The sequence below is a fragment of the Bidens hawaiensis genome, unplaced genomic scaffold (genome assembly GCF_021521415.1).
Source record: "Bidens hawaiensis isolate Kalapana, Puna unplaced genomic scaffold, B.hawaiensis_p1.1 tig00020944_1, whole genome shotgun sequence".
Taxonomy (NCBI): domain Eukaryota; kingdom Viridiplantae; phylum Streptophyta; class Magnoliopsida; order Asterales; family Asteraceae; genus Bidens; species Bidens hawaiensis.
This window is the reverse complement of record NW_027493237.1, coordinates 70,533-88,452: the sequence shown is the minus strand read 5'-3', so window position 1 is coordinate 88,452 and position 17,920 is coordinate 70,533. Positions and strand designations below refer to the sequence as shown.

Sequence of the window (17,920 nt, the reverse complement as noted above, 5' to 3'; positions counted from 1 at the left end):
TTGTCAGCTTTGTCAACGTCCTAGTCTTACAATCATAATGAGTGGTTATAAATTTTATGGGAATACCAAAATCTCATAATTGAAATTGACTTCTAGATACTAAAATTAGCCACCAAACAATCACGTGATTTATGGAAATAGATTCTACGCGGTTTACAATAAAATGACATAAAAATGTAAAATAAAACCAGAACTTGATTAACACAACTACAAATTTGTTTAGGATTAAGAACAACTAAAATAGAGTGATGCGAGTAGGGTGGGAGAGAGGATGTGATGTGGGTATCGTTTCTCACTTCACCCTTAGAGTGGTGGGTATCGTCTTTAAGACAATGTGTTGTGATCCGTTACCGTTAGAGAGATGTGTATGGGTATCATAGTCACATTAACGCAACACCATCCCTCAAGTGAGCGTGAAAATGGGTTTTATGGTGGGAATTTAAATTTACATGCGTGAAAGGAGATTAACTGAAACTTTCTAGTGATAATACTGAATGAAACCAAACATATATACTCAATTATACATAAAAAATACAAAATCCATATAAAACGTTACAGTTACATGTACAAATGATCAATGCTACATAATGCGAAATGTATTAAAAACAAAAGAAATGAACAATAAATAATTTATAAGATATTGATGTCATAATCTTATTTCTTTGTTATCCAATTTTAGTCATTGTAATTTGTAAGTGTCCCATTTAGCGCAGAAGCGAAAGTATTCGTTAAGTTTGTCAAACAACATATATGCTAAAAAATCTTTTGTTACAAAGAAAAAAAAACATAGCAAAATGGGCTTTATTTATTTTCAATAACAATATCATTTAACAAGCGTATCTTAACTAAAATGGCACAAGGAGTACAATATCTGTCCAGAAAAACCCAATGAAGTATACAAGAAAGAAAAGCCAGATCTGAAAACTGGGCCCCGTTTTTATTACCCGACCTGCAACATAATAATTGCAGTTGTAAGGGGCCTCTAACCTAAAAAAGGCGTTAATCGAGGATCTGAGAGATGTGGAAGGCCCGTCCGAGCTCCCAAAGCCCGGCAACTAATTGCCGCCTGTGATCATAGATATAGAGAATTTAGGCTTGGATATCCTAAAAATGATTTTTTTCCATACACAATTCTTTTTTGGTGACCGTGAGAACCCGTTACAGATAAACTCACGGCCAAGGCCGGCTATGAGGCAGGGCCAGGTGGTTGACCGACCTGGCCGACACCCCGATAAGCCTGAACTTTTTTATTAAATTATATATATTTTTTTGGGGGAAAAATATGTATTGCTAATGTTTAAACCCAATTACTCGACTAATTTAAGGCCCAAATTTTTTTCACGATTCTCGGAGACGCTGTTCACGGCTCCACCAAGATAAATATCATGACAGAACAACTAAAACAAATATGTAAATTTTTATACTAACCACTTGAGCTGCAAAGGGTAACAAATGTTCTGGTGGCCTGTTGGTGCAAATAGCTACAAATTACACATAGATAAAATGGTTGTTAGTCTGGTCAGCAATTTCAATAACCAAAATGCATGGCAAAATATCAATGAAAGAGGTGGTAATTTCAGCCCGTTTACTTATGACCATTTAAAGACTAACAATAGTTATTGTAATAAACTAATAATATAACTTCAGTAATCATGTTTAGTGCGTTAATTATTTCTGAAGTTTGTGGAGAAAGGTGTTAAATCACTAAATGGGTGAACCCGACCCATCCAATCACCCATTATGACCTGCACCAAAATTTCCAAGATTGATCTGTTACCAAACCAGCCTATTTTGCCACTTACACTTTCATGCATGCAACCATATGTTTAACATACATACCATAAAGGATAGCTCCTATAAATGCATCTCCAGCACCTGTTGTATCAATGAGCTCTGATTCTGGAATCTTCTCAGCTGTTCCAAAAAATAACCTACCACACACACTCCCTACTCCCTTGGCTTGCAATCTTGTAATTCCCTGAAAAAGTAATCGATTATCATAATGGGTTAATCTATAAACTTTTTTGAGAAGAAAAATGAAGATCTTCTATTAAAATAAAGCTAATCATAAAGGCTTACTGATGAAACACATGTAGGAGCAGTTTTACCACAATCGATTTTCTTCTTTAATAGTTCAACCAGATTGTCTACATCCATTTCTTCAGTTGTAGCATCATCTGCCGGAAATGAAGTAAATATCAGAAGTTATCACCACTGAAGCTAGAATTAGAGATGACAAATTTGAGCCATTTACTTATGAAAGGGTCGATTTGGGTAATTATATTCTCAAACGGGTCAAACAGGTAAAATAATAACAAAAGTTAGCTAAAAGCAAACATGCGAAAATGGATCTAAAATTGGCCAAAGTGAAATTCTAATACAGAAAGCCTCCTAAATTAATTTATTAAAAAGTTATCACGGGTGTGCATAAAGCCGAACTAAACCCTAGCCAAAAACCGATAGGTTGGTTTTGACTTTTTTTTGGAAATCAAAATTAATGGGTCGATTTTGGTTTTTCTTATTTTCATAACTGATAAAACCACACCGACCCACGATTTAGTAAATCATGGTTAACCGACCCGATCTACTACCTTTAACCGATCCATAACCGAAGATTTAGTATAAGTTTAACTTGGGCGTGGATCCTTCAAGTTGTTTTGGGCTATATTAGGCTAATAACAATTCATTTAGTCCTAAACTTTCAGGCCCGATCACATTGGTTTGGGTCATTTTGGTCAGACGCAAACATTTCATGAACGGTTCTAGTTTCCGGTTACTCAAACCGTATCAACTTGTAAAATCGATTAACCATAACTGAACAGTTATCATCATTATCCAGTAAACTGATACTACTCTGATAGTTTTGTTGTGGCTACGGTTTGGACCAATAGTTTGCTTTCGTTGTCGTAGTTATAATGGAAACACTAATTGTTCATTAAAATAACAAAATTTTGAAAAAATGTCTCGGGCCAATCTGACCCGAACCATGCATAAATTAACCCTTTTTACCCATGCATAGATGAAACTAAGGATTCAAGAGGTGATTTAAAGGTAAATCATCAATTTAATACAAACCAGTTATACTTCTCTCAAGCATTATGCAACCATCTGAACCCAAAGTCACAATGACAAATTTGACCTTTGGCAATTTTAACAGCATGGAAACAAGGGCGCTTGAAACAGTTGGAGCTTTGGTCCATGCCTGTAAAATACACTCGTTACTAATGAAGCCCTCAATTTATTACAAAATCAGCTCACTTTATTAAGGATATAAGATATAAACAAATATATAATTTATAAGTATCATCAGCTTGCCTGTGGAAGATTAGCAGAGCACACAACATAGTCTGATAAACTTAATAACTCGTCCAATCCGTCCCTTGGTTTTTCAGCATCAATTAAAATAGGTATACTCCACCGATTTGCCTGCACTGGTAACATATACAGGGATTATTTGTTATAAATTATTTATTGCAACAACATTTACTAATTATAGCTGACAGAAACCAAGTTAGATAAGAAATCCCAACTCTTGCCTCATGAGCAATAACTAAAGCAGTTTCATGCAATCGTACATCAAAATAGCAAGCTGCACACCCTTCAACGCAGATGACATAGTTGAGGTTGTAAGGTCATCAGGAATCATTGGAGGTGACCCTGGAGTATGAATGCAGGTTCTAGTTTTCCTTGAATATGTAGTATTAAAAGAAATGAAAATAAAGCACCAAACTTCTAATAAATGCTGAAAACGGCTCATAATGTAGGTATTTTTACGTTTGATTATCCACAATGACATAGGTAAATGGTGAGTTTCCTTCTTCTGAAACCTGAAATAGACAAAAAAAAGCGATATATTAATAAGGATTATCATTCCTGCTATGTAATGCTATAATAAAAAGAGTTGGTACAGTTTGCAATTAACAATATATTAATAAGCATATATGTTCAGTACCACAAAAAATGAGATATCTACACCATCAGCTCTTAATTCTTCCAAAACACCTCTCCCTTGAGCATCATTGGCAACCTGAAAAGTAATTTTAGCACCAAGAGGGAATGTAATAGCCAAAATATTCTCAAAACTATTAAGAAATAAATATTAACATATGGACGTTTAATGTGCATACTTAGCCTGTAAACGAACCGAATGTTCAGTGAACCGTTCCGCAGGAAGTTCGTTTATGTCTGTTTAACATGAACAAAGCTCACTTAGTCAGACGAAAGAACATGAACACGTGGCTCGTTCATTCATTTAAATTTAGTTTATGTTCGTTCATTTATGCTCGTGTATGCTTGTTAGTTTACGCTTGTTTAAGTTTTCGTTTATGTTTGTTAATATATTCAATTAAATTTTTGTAGGCTCATTACAGTTTGGTCAAGTTTTAATAACTTTTTAGACCACACATATTGAGGCTCACGTTACTTTTAATTGGTTTTAGCTCAGTTATGTTTGTTCATCTATGCTAAGTCACATCCATTTGTTTATGTTTGTGAACCGCTCGTATATACTGTTAACGACCGGACACTATTCCACTAGCATGCTCATATTCTTAACAAACAAACTCAGAAAATAAACCTTGTTCCTTTAATTGTTAGTGCTCAATCACTTCTTCGGTTAAAGTTAAGCGAAAGAACAAGAACATGCCTCGTTCATGTTTGTTCGGTTCGTTTACAGGCCAGTGAATATTTCCTACCTTTGATATCAACCTTGCATTTAATCCTAAACGAGCTGCACAAGTTAGGGCATTTCCTGCATTGCCACCACCTTGAACCTAAGAACAAATTTTGAGTCAATGATGATGGTTCACCTTCAAGCCAAGAACAGCTTTAAATTCAAGGCTTCCAGTAAATTCATCTAACAATCCATAAAACGGCCATCTATTTGAATACGAGAGTACAGTTTACACATAATCTGACCGTTTGAAAACAATAACATATTAACATCAACCAGAACCAAACTGAAATAACTGAGCAAAGAAGAAAAGAAGCATTAACTAAGATATCCCAACTGTTTGCACAAAGCTAAAGAAACAAAAACTTGTAATGAGCTGATAGACCTTCGATAGAAAGTTAAACCTCATTTACGAAAAATAAACACAAAGAATGCATACAGTCTGTTGAATTTTAGTGATTACGAATAACTTTAAACCCTAAACATATAAAAAAAACACGATTCACCTCCTATATTTCATAAATTAAAAACATGAGCCAAGACCAATGGCTTGTTAAAACTCTAGTGGAACCAGATGAATCCTCATAAGTTCATAACTACTACAATAGTTGAATCCTGACTGTTAAGTATACAGTACAGTATGAAAGCCACAAAGTTGACCTAAATTGATTAATAAACCAACTGACTAACAGTAACAGAAATAGATCAGTGTTTAGATTATCTACCTTCATGCTAGTGCTTCTGATCTTATCGTCAGGTTTAGGAAAAGAAGCCACAGTCGCCAACAGATCCACCACAACGCCACCAAATCCAAGCTACATTACATTCATATCGAATCATAATTAATTATTAATTCACATCGATCAACTAATAGCGATTATTGATGTTAATTAATTAAATCAAGTAGAATAGAAATACGTACGACGACTGGAGGTTCAAGCGGAGTCGACGACGGAGACAACAACATGTTTGACCTAAATAATAATAATAATAAAATGTTTCCGGTGGTGAGTAAGTTTATATTATAATTAATCGAGTAATGCGATGAGAGAGTGAAGTAATATACCTGACGGTAGTAGTGGATGACTGAATTGTAGAAGCGGCGCGTGACGAGGAGACGAAACTGAAGAGAATGGAGCTGGTGGAGAATATAGCTGTCATTGTTAGCCGTCTGCGGTGGCGCGTGTGGTGGCGTCACGTGCAATAACCGTTTTTGTCCGGAGAGTCCACGTCACATATGCGAGTTGTTTGAGTGTTATTTAACTTTTTTTTAAGGACTAATTTTATTGAACAGATAATTAACAATGGTAGCAAGAAGCTATACAAGATATAAAATACATACCTATTACATGTTTACTTTTTTTTTAAATTAACTTTATATAAACAGCCCGACTGGCAAGAAACAAGCAGAATTACATCAACTTAAACGAGCACCAATCCTTCCAAAGGATTGGTTTAAATCTCGGCCTATTACAATACCAAAGAAAACTAAATACTACATTAAAATGTATTTTTTTTAAATTAGATTTAATAAAAAAAAACTAATAACTATTGGTCGATAATAATTCATACTAACAATCGAACCGGTGATAATCCCAATTTTCAGTTTTATTACCAATAACAACCTTAGATTAACAAATCATTAACTTCGTTTATTTCAAATAATGTGTGATTCTATAAACAAGCAATATTATATCGGAACCATGTTAAAATATATACGTAATAAAAAATATTAAGCAAGTCTATATATTATATTTAATAGAAAAATTCATTATTACAAGTTAAAGTATAAAATCCAATCACTCATTACATAAATTATTTCAAAAAAAAGAATAAAAAAATAAATCACCAGCAATAATATAATGACAATCTTCAATTAATTAATTAAATTAAATAGTTGGTGGCACTGGATAAGTTCATCAACTATGTGGTGAGGGAGGTTGTGAAAAGTGTCATTTTGCTCATTTTTATTTATTTTAATACCGGCAGCGTAGCTGTGTTCCCGAGTCTCATTTAATGAAGGGAGGGAAGGGGAGGTGAATTATGACAGAAAAGAAAGCTAGAGAAAGGAAAATGTGTGATTTTGTTTTGTGTTCCCAAGTTTAATGAAAAGGGAAGGAAAAGAAGGGAAATTAAACATTTTAGGTGTTCCCGAGTTAAGAATAAAAGAAAAGAAAGATATATTTTCCTATTACACCCTTTAAGTAAACTATTATAGAGTTAAATATAAGGGTAATTTAGGAATTGATAAAAGTTATAATTAGACAAATATTTTCTCTCATAATCTCTCCAATTTGGGAGGATGATAATATGTTTAAATTTTCTAACATTTTTCCTTTTACTCTCCTCTCCATTTCTTAAAAAATCTCTGAAACATGATTTTCTTATATTTTCCCCTCTTTTCCTTCCCCTCCCCTCGTTAAATGAGACTCGAGAACACTGGCTTTTCAAAATTTAGAACGAGTATTTTGAGAGTTTTGTAAATTAGTAATTTGGTTAGATATCTTAAGCCACCTTCATTGTAGTTATGCATCCTAACGTAGAGAAAGACATTATAAATAGTTGCATTAGACCGCCTCCGAAGTAGAAGCCCAATGAACCAGGAGTATTTTTGAATGCCAAATTAGGCTTTGATTGAATTCGCCGAAGAAAATCAACTCCTGTATTAGAACTCCTGGACTGTAGGTTCAACAAAAGCATATGCTCTTCATAAGCATGCATCAAGTGAGTTTCATTGGTGGGTTTCTACAAAAATCGAAACTCACGATATCACGTGTTTATTTACAATTTTTCTAGTAGATTGCGTGCAAGTAGTGGTTGTTTGAAGTTTTTGTAATGAATACAGTTGGATTAGTTACGAAATACACCTAACTATTAGCAGGGGCGCAACATCATAACCGCATGCATCACCACTTACTGCCTCGATATGTCTCCTTTGGCCACCAACACAGCCGACACACCACACACTTGCTCCTACTCGAACTTGATCACATGCACATGCGCATGGTTCTAGCTTTTGCTTCCCTGCGACCCTGCCTCACGACCTTAGTCTTACACTAAATCTCACTAGCTATTTAAAGTAATACAAAGTGACTTGTAGTCTAATGACAGTGGAGTCACTCCCAAATAATAAGGATTCAACTTTCATGGTGAACTAAGTGATATAAATTTAAGAGTAGGTTAAAAAAGTTTTAACACCCTCTAAACCCGGATGTTACGAAATAACCAATATTAAAGGACTAAAACCCAAATTTTGTTCTTTAAACGAGATAACAAATCACACATTTTAACCCAAAAACTAATCATACTACTCTTTTGTCTAAAAATCAAATATTTCAATTGACATTGTTCGGAAACCAAAAAATGTAACTTACTGTCTTACTTCCAAAAAAAATCCATGTTTTCATTTTGGTCCCTTTTACAAGGGATATCTATTCATTCACAAATCCGACCCGATTCTAACTTAACAAGAAAAACCTGACCCGACTTTCCGGTTCTGTACATTTCCAAAACAATCACTAAAACGAACCTTCATTCCAAAAAAGCTTTGGGGGGTGTCTAACCCCACCATGTTCACTCATGCTCCCTTTCAATCTATAAAACTCGTACTTAGCCCGACCTGTTTTAAGCGGGCCGGATCTATTCCTGCCAATGGCCACAGAAGCCCCGCCCATGCCACGGAAGCTCAAGTCATAATCCATTGTAAAATATGGAGAATCGTTACCATAACCGAATAATAAATTTGGGGACTCGCTTGCGGCGTTCCACCAACTGCCGGTGGAAGGCGGGTGGTCACCTTTATAGTCGGATTCTACAGCAGAGGAGGCACGCTGAGTAGTAATGTCGTCTTCGTCATCGTTGCATATGAGTTTAAGAGCTTGAACAACTTCGCCCATGAAAGGTCGTTGAGCGACCTCCGGGTGCACACACATGGAAGCGATTGCAGCCACTTTGGCAAAGTCTGTGAAGTCGTAAGTCCCAGTTAGGGTTGGGTCAGCTATCTGGTGCAGACCTTGTTGGGTTGTGAGAAGTGGGCGGGACCATGTCACAAGGTTTTCTTCCCCGGGAGGTTGAGACATGTCTACTGGTCTTCTTCCGGTTAGAAGCTCAAGTAGAACGACGCCGTAACTGTAGACGTCACTTTTGACTAGAAGATGGCCCGTCATGGCATACTCTGGTGCCACATAACTGTCATCAATTCAGTTGAAAGTAATAAGTTAGCGTGTAATGTAACAATTATATTATTATTGCAATCATACCCGAAAGTTCCCATGACTCGTGTAGAAATATGATGACTGCCCTCAGTAGCTTCCCTTGCCAAACCGAAATCTGACACCTTAGGGGTAAAATCGTCTTCAAGTAAAACATTGGCAGCCTTAAAATCACGATGAATGACACGTGGATTAGAATCTTCATGAAGATAAGCCAACCCTCTTGCTGCACCAAGAGCAATCTTTAACCGAGCATCCCAATCAAGACCTCCTTTTGGCTGCTTATCTACACATCAAACACCAACACGCTGAATTTTGACAAAAGACAACATGGTCGAAAGTCAATTATTAATCAAAGAAATAGCATACCGCGCAAATGAGATTCAACACTGCCATTTGGAACAAGCTCATAAACCAAGCAACGTGTGTGTCTTTCAATGCATATCCCAACGAGTTTAACAAGGTTACGATGATGCAAACGGCTTAACAACTCAACTTCAGCAACGAGCTCACGGTCTCTATTCTGATTATTATTATTATTATCTCTATAAAGCAATTTCACAGCAACTTCCGACCCATCTTCCATGATCCCATGATAAACGCAACCAAAACCACCTTCACCCAAAACCCGTTTAGAGCTGAACTTTTCAGTGGCTTTCTCTAATTCAGCTAGTGAAAACGACTTAACAGAAAGAAGAGAAGTAGCCATTGTGGAGTCGATAGATGCTGAAGCGGAACTTGTCAGGTCATTTGATAACAATGCTCCAAGTCCTGCACACTCACATTGTTTGAATCATTAATATTTCTACTTTAACTAATGATACAAAATTACAAAGCGAAGGTACATGCTTACCACATCTCTTGTTAGTTGACGATGTAAAATCAGGGCAAACAGCATCTGATGATTTACAGATCTTTTTGTACTTGATGAAAACAGCAATTGCTGCACAGAAAACAATCAAGAGTACCACTGCTGACAAAGCAATTACAAAAATAGTTTTACGGTCCATCTTCGGATTTCCGTCAATAAATTTTGCATTTAACGGGATAACACGGGTCCCAGGACTTGTGTTTGGTCTGCTATCGGTGTCATTTGGTGCAGTAGGAAGCCCTGATTATAACATCTCATGTTTAGAAACCACATGGTTAAATAAAAAATATGACAATTTCATAAATAGCCCTACAAACTTGGAGAATATCATATATACCCTTGCAAAACTAAAGATATCATATGTACCCTTACAAAGTAGTTAAAATATCAAATATACCAACTCATTAAAGCAATTTAATAAACTATCATTTTATCCTTATTTTTCTAAAACTTTAAAACTTCATACATGCCCATTTTAATTTACAGATGTGACAAACCAATGCAGTAATATGCCCTAATGTGATAATATAATGTGAAAAATAGATGGAGACAGATACAATTATACCTAGTTCAACTAAGAGTTAGATTGCTTATCGTTTGATTATCTGATTCGAACATACAGATTTGATTGTTCGATAAACTGACGTCGAGAGAACAAAAGAAGAGAGACGGAGGTTTAGTTCGCTTGCTTATCGTCGATGCTGATCGCAATCCAAATGAAAAATAGGTTTTAAACAAATATAATAGAACGAGGTAGAGTGGTCATCAAGGGTATATATGAAAACTCTTTAGTTTGTTATATATGAAATTAATCCAATAAAGAGAAAAAGATTATAGAATAAACAGATGTTTGCAGCTTTACCTGGATAAATAATATATGTCACTTCATAATCTCCAAAAAGGGTTCTGTTTAATGAAAGTTTCTTGTGCCAAAATCTTTCATAAGTGAGTTTAGCAGTGAAATTATCAAACTTTTCTCCCAATGGTAACAGGTTTGCATCAATAGCGGTTCTTTCTTGATTTTCAGTGTCAGCAATGGCACCCGTGATTACCACTTGACCCTGTGTTAGATATGTTCCTCTTGCAATTTCAATTGCTAGCTCGTTCACAACTGGGAAAACAGCATACACAGAAGCTTCTAAAAGAAGTTTGACTTTCATTGGAATAACACAGCCACAAGGTGAACCCATAGGAGTTGCAGTAAGCGGTTCCACACATCCACAACCTGCCAGATATCATAAACAAATTTTTACATAAAACCAATTGTAAGCATTAAAAGTGATGCAATAAAACTATGTAAATGAGGGCTGGTTTGGCCGTTTGGGTGAGAAATGATGTATAAGTTTAAAAATATAATGGATGGTCAGAAGTCTCACAGAGAGTTTTTTATTCACAAAACCTCATAAACCATTATATTTGGAAAATAATATGGATTGGTAATAATTAGAAGAAAATAAACGTTAGCCAATCGAACTCGAACCACGTCAAGTGCTAACCTGAACAAAAATTCACATTTTGACTGAGAGCTCGAGCGCACAAGCAAATGAGGATTTACTAACGATTTGCAATTATAGCACATATTCTCATTTATTAACTTTTTCTATGTTCATGGAAACATGATACATTCATTCTCGAGAATGTTGGGTGGTAAAATAATAAATCAAGATTTGCATTTAATATAAATATCCGACACCCTTAATAATATCCAACACCCATGATGTATAACGTATAAATTTTAAAATGGAAGTTGATAACTATAAACTTTGATACTCGACTTGATGGTGTGGTTCTCACAAATGATGAATAGACAATAACAAATATAGACTAATGCTCCCTGTTGTAATAACAGGATTTAGAAATAGAAAACTTGCGACTGCAACTGATATTCAGTGGGATAACATTAGCAATAAGCATTAACCTTATAAAGAACATCAAAGATACATTAAAGCAAGTAGTTGCCCACAATAACTAAATGTTAATAAACCTCCAAAACAATAACAAAGATTCAATCTTCTATGCCTACAATAAGAGAGTTATCCTATTTACTTTTGCATAATAGTCTTATTCTAATAACTAGAGGTGGCAATTTCAACTCATTTACTTATGAATGTGTTTATTCAGGTCAAGTTTTATTTCTAAATGTGTAAGATAAAAATATAGCGTAAAAAAATTTGTTATATTATAACTGTATAAATAAAAAGATATATACCTGGTACAAAGGAAGGAGACGGGGGGAGTGCATGAATACTCGTCTTATGAGGATGACGATGATGATGATGGTGATGACGGTGGTGGTGGTGATGTAGCAGCTTACTGCTATCAGTAGAACCGACAACAGGACCTAGAAACAAAGATGTTTTTTAAATGACACAAACTAAAGCATCGAACCATAAGAACTTAAAACGCGGTTATAAGTAGATGTTTTTTTAATGACACAAACAAAGATATTTACAATTTGGACAACCTACCCATGTGTGGGTTGCCAGGTGTTAAGAACCAAACATTTTCTAAGTAGAAAAGGTTGAAAGCACTTAATAGGGTTCATGCTGATGTGTCTTTGGCCAAAAAAAACAAGAAAAGCACACAAATGAAAGCAATTTGTTGGGTAAAGGTATATCACTGTATCTAGACACACAAACTTAGTTAATATAAAGCAGTTAACCATTTATCATCGAGATTTTAACATGAATTGCAACAAAATAATCCACCATAAAGCATCATGTCATAGCAAGTTAAACACTTAGAAATAACATGGACCATCAACGGTAGCATTTTACAATTGATTTTTTACTATAATATTGCTGATCATATATTTAGCATCAAACAACTATCTTAAAAAGTATTCAGCAAGCTGGTTTTGTTTATAAAGCGGACCACAATGCTTCTAACAAAAAAGTATGGTATCGAGCGAGAAACGAGAAATAATTTACCACTTTATGTCAAAATAATAACTCACAAATTAAATTTTACAGTGAAAAAATCTATTGTAATTACTCTTATCAAAATATGACCATTATAATTGGCGATTTAAAAGGCGCAAGAACCAAAAAAAATATTGTAAATAAGGAAGTTTAAGATTTTTCAATATGTTTGGAGTTTGTAACAGCAAAGTAACCACATGCATAAATAGCTGCTCTCAGTTACTAAAAAAGTCATGGTAGATATTGAGAACCAGATCCTACATGTACAACGTGTCGAATACCGGAGCAGATTTTTTTTCCTGTTACAGATGAATAAAATGTTACCAAGCTTGATCTATATCCTAGTGAATAACTTTAGCCCTGCTTTAGGTAGAATATGATATATGATGCGATTATAAAAGAAGATGTTTACGATACCCAATATAGTTGCTTTTAAGCTTCACAATCCTCATGATATTTCCTAACTAAATAACATTCATAACAAGGAAAACAGAATAATGATGTGCCTATAAATGAAGATATTCACGATTTCCCTTTTTCTCATCCAGTCATTTATAAACAGCACGTTTAGTTAAAGGCCTTTATAAAGCGTCTACACGTTTTTTAGCGTTAAAGCACATGACAGTATGAGGCAATTGAAGTTAAGATACAAATTGGATCCCAGACATCTTATAAAAACAGTAATGTTTACAATCTTCATTGTCCAAATAAAATATTATTTATGCTGCAGTACCCTAAACACACATTACTCTACATTAAAGCTTAACCATGAATACATTACAGTACCTCCTTTTCTAAAATTTGAGACAAATTAGTTGCTCTTAAATGTTTCCTAACTAAATGCCATTTATAACACCGATAGCCAAATAATGATAATAACACATTGCTAAAAACTGCATATCAAGACGCATCCGAATATTAATAGGTTTGTTTAACATATAAAGCAGAAGCATATAAATTCGTATTAAACCATAAACCCTAAACACATATCATAACACATTAAGCAAACAACAAATGCTAAACAATGCACACCAATTTGCACTCGAATATTACTAAATTTAACATACAAATTCAAACAAGAGCATATAATTTCGCCTTAAACCCTAAAACCCTAAAACCCTAAACACATATCATATAAGTTTATAACATAATAAGCAAACCACAATTATCACTTCTAATGCATCAATCTCACAAAATTACTGTACTAATTTACTCAATTACCAGCCATAAAGCCCTAATAATTCAATCAAACAAGCTTCAAATTCAAATTCAAATCAAAACCTCCTTACCGTAATTATCAGCCGTACAATCAAAACTCAGAACATGTAAACTAAACAACAGCATCAAAACAGGCAGCATTCTGGTACCAGATTCACAAACAGCATTGTGAAAACGTCGTCGTTTGATTAAATAACGGTGCGCTAGGGTTTCTCCGTAGCTTAAACCCTTGGTTAATCGATTGCAAATGCAGCATTGTTGTTGTTTGATTCTATAGCGAATTTAAATGAAGGATAATGTGCAATGTAGATCCATGATTATAGCTGGATAATATTAATTGGTAATAATAATAATAATAATGAATATGAAGAATTGAAGAGATATGTGATGAAGAGTAGGGGAAGAACTGGGTGAGTGAAGTGGGGTTTTATATGCAGAATAGAATAATAAATATTAGTATTGTGTTTTTATTACTATTTGTTTTTCTTTGTTTTTCGTTTTTATTGGGTTGTGTTTTATATGGATACAAATTAAAAAGGTGCGTCTTTTAACATAATGTAGTTTCCTAACATAAAACGCATTCATTATTCGTTACTCGGCTTAAACATGTATCAATGGATAAGTGTCAAGTCTTGGATCGTCATAATAGTTTATTTACCATGTTGTTCGTAAAGTGCATTGTGGATGGATGCTCCTTTAAGTGTATAAAAGGGGTTTTGTAAGTGGAGGGATGATAAGAAATATTGACGGAGTATATGTATTTTGTACAACGAAACATTATAAGGTAATAAGTTGTCTATTATAAACGATGAAACCTTGCATAACCTGCATACGGAGATCAACGTCTCATTAAATCATAAACGAACATCACGTAAACGTGATTAATGAAAACCCAATTTGTAATATTTCATAATGAAATCACTGCGTAAGCTTTGAATATGTTTGTCCACTTTTATGGTTACGTAACACATGTCGATTTCATTAATTGATAAATTTGGGTTTAATTTGTCTGAAATGAGTGTTTACATTTTGAGCTAATTTGCTTAATAATACTTATCAGTCGAAACGCACATGAGGAAAATAAAAAAATGGTCCCTACATGACCATGCCAAAAACAAGGCATGATTCATGCGCGTGTCATGACTCGTGAGCAATACCAAGGTTGTAGGCGAGTGGTGCCCGACATGCACATGTTTGGCTTTGCACACGATCGTGCCAATCAAAGAAGCATTGTTTAGTGTGTGTGAGCATTGCTAACATCGGTTCGACATGGCACACGTAGAAGCGTGTGTGCAGAGGCGGACACAACTTGATAATAGGGGGTGGAAAGGCCCCCCGTATGGGCCATAGTTTTGTTAAGGAATTCTCATTTTTTAATCAGTTTAAGCCCAACTAGGGGCACCAATCTTACGTATGTGAGGGCCCAACTTGTCTTAAATTTAGATTTAGATAAAACAAAATATTCCTTTTAGTCTTTTACTTTCCACTCTCAAATATTCCTACGTATGGTTTCTTGTAAGTTCTATCTTTTAATTGTATGTTAGTGTTTTGTGATTTGTGGGTTTGATGAGTTCTTAAAAGTTTGTGTAATTTCTGCCGTTGAAAATGATGGGCTTCTTAATGTTACTAATGAAGATGTGATTAAGCGTTTCCAAAAGATGAAAACACGTAGAGGCAATTATGATATGTATTGTGTATGCTATGTTTCATGAACTATGGTTTTGAGTTATGTTTAGCGAATTAATCATTTTGCATTATATAACCACTATTTGTTTTTGTACCGGCCCAGTTTAGCGGACCCAAATTTTGCCCCCCATACTTAAAATTTCTGGATTCGTCACTGCGTGTGTGGCTATGTCGGTTCACAAATTTGCCAAAACCATGTGCAAAACTAGTAGAGAGGACGTGATAACCAATTAGTCCATTTATCTTGCGTATATGAGTGCTTGGGGCTAGCAATTTTCACTCAAAAACTCTTCATAGCTAGAGAATAGTGAGAATGTAGAAGAGTTCTTCAATCCACATGATATGATAGTTTGGAGTGCAAGAAAGAAGACAATTGTATAACACTCATAAAATAAATTGTATATAATGAAACGAATAATGTAAAATTTTAATTATTTTTAACTAATATACCAGAAATTAAACTTATCAGAGATTTAAAATGTTAAGCATATTATTTAGTTGATTGGTTATTGAATAGAGCATTTTAAATGGGAGGATTTAATCGATAAATGCTCATGTGACGAGATATCTGTGTTGGAGGTGTTATCTAGTGTTATTTATTTGTGGGTGTCTGAATAGCCAAACACAAGCAAATGGACGACGATCGCCCTTTTTCCACACTTTTAATACAAACTAGTTGCTTCAAACCACGTGTTGTGGTTGGGATGCGGCAAAAACTCGGCCGGCTTAAGGACAGTTCTTACAATTTTAAAACTTATGTGGCTGTTTATATAATTTAATGACACTTGGGGGAGGGGGGTTATCATATGGTCAAAAGTAAAGCAATTCAATCAATGATAATGTTGGTGTCTTTGAAAGACAAGGAACGAAGTACCATTTGACAACAAAAGAGTATCTACTAATAGAATCAAGACAAGCATCAAGAGGTCGAGCTTTCTTTAGGTGAAGCGTATAGTGTATCTAGCGGAGATGGATTGGAATAGTTAGTTTTATTTTTGTTTCGGTGATAATGGTGTATAGTATGTATATGTAACCGGTTGTAATTATTGTTTAAGTCTAGCTTCTTTCTAATCTTACTGTTTCCTTAGTCAAATCAGCTGTTAAATTTTTTTTAACTCATAGTGATGTTTTATATCAAAATTAACAAAGAACCAATACATGTTTAAATGAATAAAATGAAAGGAAAATAATCAAAATGTCAGTTTTTAACATTTATGTCAAAGAAATGTCCATCACCAACCAAAATTCCCAAAATGTCTATGCTTAATACACTCGTTCACCCTGTTTTTATATAAAGTCGTCCAATATTTTTATAAAATAGTCTCCTATTTTATAAAGTCATCAATCTCTTTTTGGAAAATCGTCTTATATTTTATAAAGTCGAATCGTATGATACGAATGGAAAAATTAAAAATTAGTTATGGTTCCATACACCATCATGTTGTTAGGGTATGTAATAGTTGAACTGTTCTGTGTACTACTTAAACTAACTGTTAGTTGATGTATAATAACGCAGCGAAGAACGAGAACTGCATCTTCTTTCTTCTCTGCATATTCTTTGATTTGATATCGTAATTCATCGTTTCTGTTTGCTTTGCAACCACCAGTTCTGATTCTCGCAGGCTACAATTCATTCAGGTAATTTTGTGGATTTCAGTTAGATGGAATGCAACTTGTTTGGTTATTAATGTCATTTTAAAGTTGAATTGCTTAATATCTTTTTGTTGCTACAATAATGCACTCCAAGTGTTTGATGAAATGCCTCAACGAACATCATGTTAATGTGGGTTAGTAAGCATGCGTTATCCTCACTAGAGATTAATCACATTGGAATTTTATACCTACACACACAAAATATTATATATAATTTTTCCAAGCTTATTAGTCGGATTGGATTAATAAGTATAATTTTTCAAACATTTCACAAAGTTTTTGACCAATTTTTACTGATTTTGACCGGTAACCGATTTTTAGGCCGAAATCGTATCGACAGCCCAGCGATTAGCAACTTATTGCCGCCTAGAATCGATTCTACAACACTGAGATAGAATGAATCTAGCTTCAAGTGACAATGAAGGTATAGAGAGCACATATGCAAATATGGATTCTACACCTTGGTTTGTTAATGTTAATCTTTCCATGTGTTTGTGAGACGGGTCACCACCATACCCACAGGATATCACATGCATATAAAACTACAATAACAAGTCATAAATTAAGAATAAAGGTTCTTACAATATGGAAACAAAGAAGTTTTATGTCCTCTTTTTGAACTGAGTTTGAAGAATAACACAAAATGATTGTGTTCTTCCGTCCAAATGTTATCTATTTTGATTTCTAT

The 17,920-nt window shown here is 34.5% G+C and overlaps 1 protein-coding gene and 1 pseudogene across 2 annotated transcripts; both read right to left on the bottom strand.

The window, feature by feature from the left end:
• Positions 1 to 930: 930 nt before the first annotated feature.
• LOC143562359 (uncharacterized) lies at positions 931 to 5,910 on the bottom strand (annotated as a pseudogene). Its single transcript, XR_013140472.1, has 13 exons — positions 5,739 to 5,910; positions 5,595 to 5,646; positions 5,398 to 5,487; positions 4,695 to 4,772; positions 3,953 to 4,027; positions 3,775 to 3,827; positions 3,537 to 3,686; positions 3,316 to 3,426; positions 3,076 to 3,202; positions 2,080 to 2,177; positions 1,840 to 1,978; positions 1,429 to 1,481; positions 931 to 1,066 (listed from the first exon to the last, which is right to left on the bottom strand). The product of XR_013140472.1 is annotated as an uncharacterized LOC143562359 (transcript).
• A 1,993-nt stretch (positions 5,911 to 7,903) lies between these two features.
• Positions 7,904 to 14,251, bottom strand: LOC143562358 (receptor-like serine/threonine-protein kinase ALE2). The gene is made up of 7 exons (XM_077050177.1): positions 13,965 to 14,251; positions 11,964 to 12,095; positions 10,617 to 10,979; positions 9,737 to 9,994; positions 9,253 to 9,654; positions 8,932 to 9,169; positions 7,904 to 8,860 (listed from the first exon to the last, which is right to left on the bottom strand). The coding sequence occupies exons 1-7, from the start codon at positions 14,032 to 14,034 to the stop codon at positions 8,191 to 8,193; spliced, it is 2,133 nt and encodes a 710-aa protein (XP_076906292.1). The 5' UTR covers positions 14,035 to 14,251; the 3' UTR covers positions 7,904 to 8,190.
• Positions 14,252 to 17,920: the final 3,669 nt, after the last annotated feature.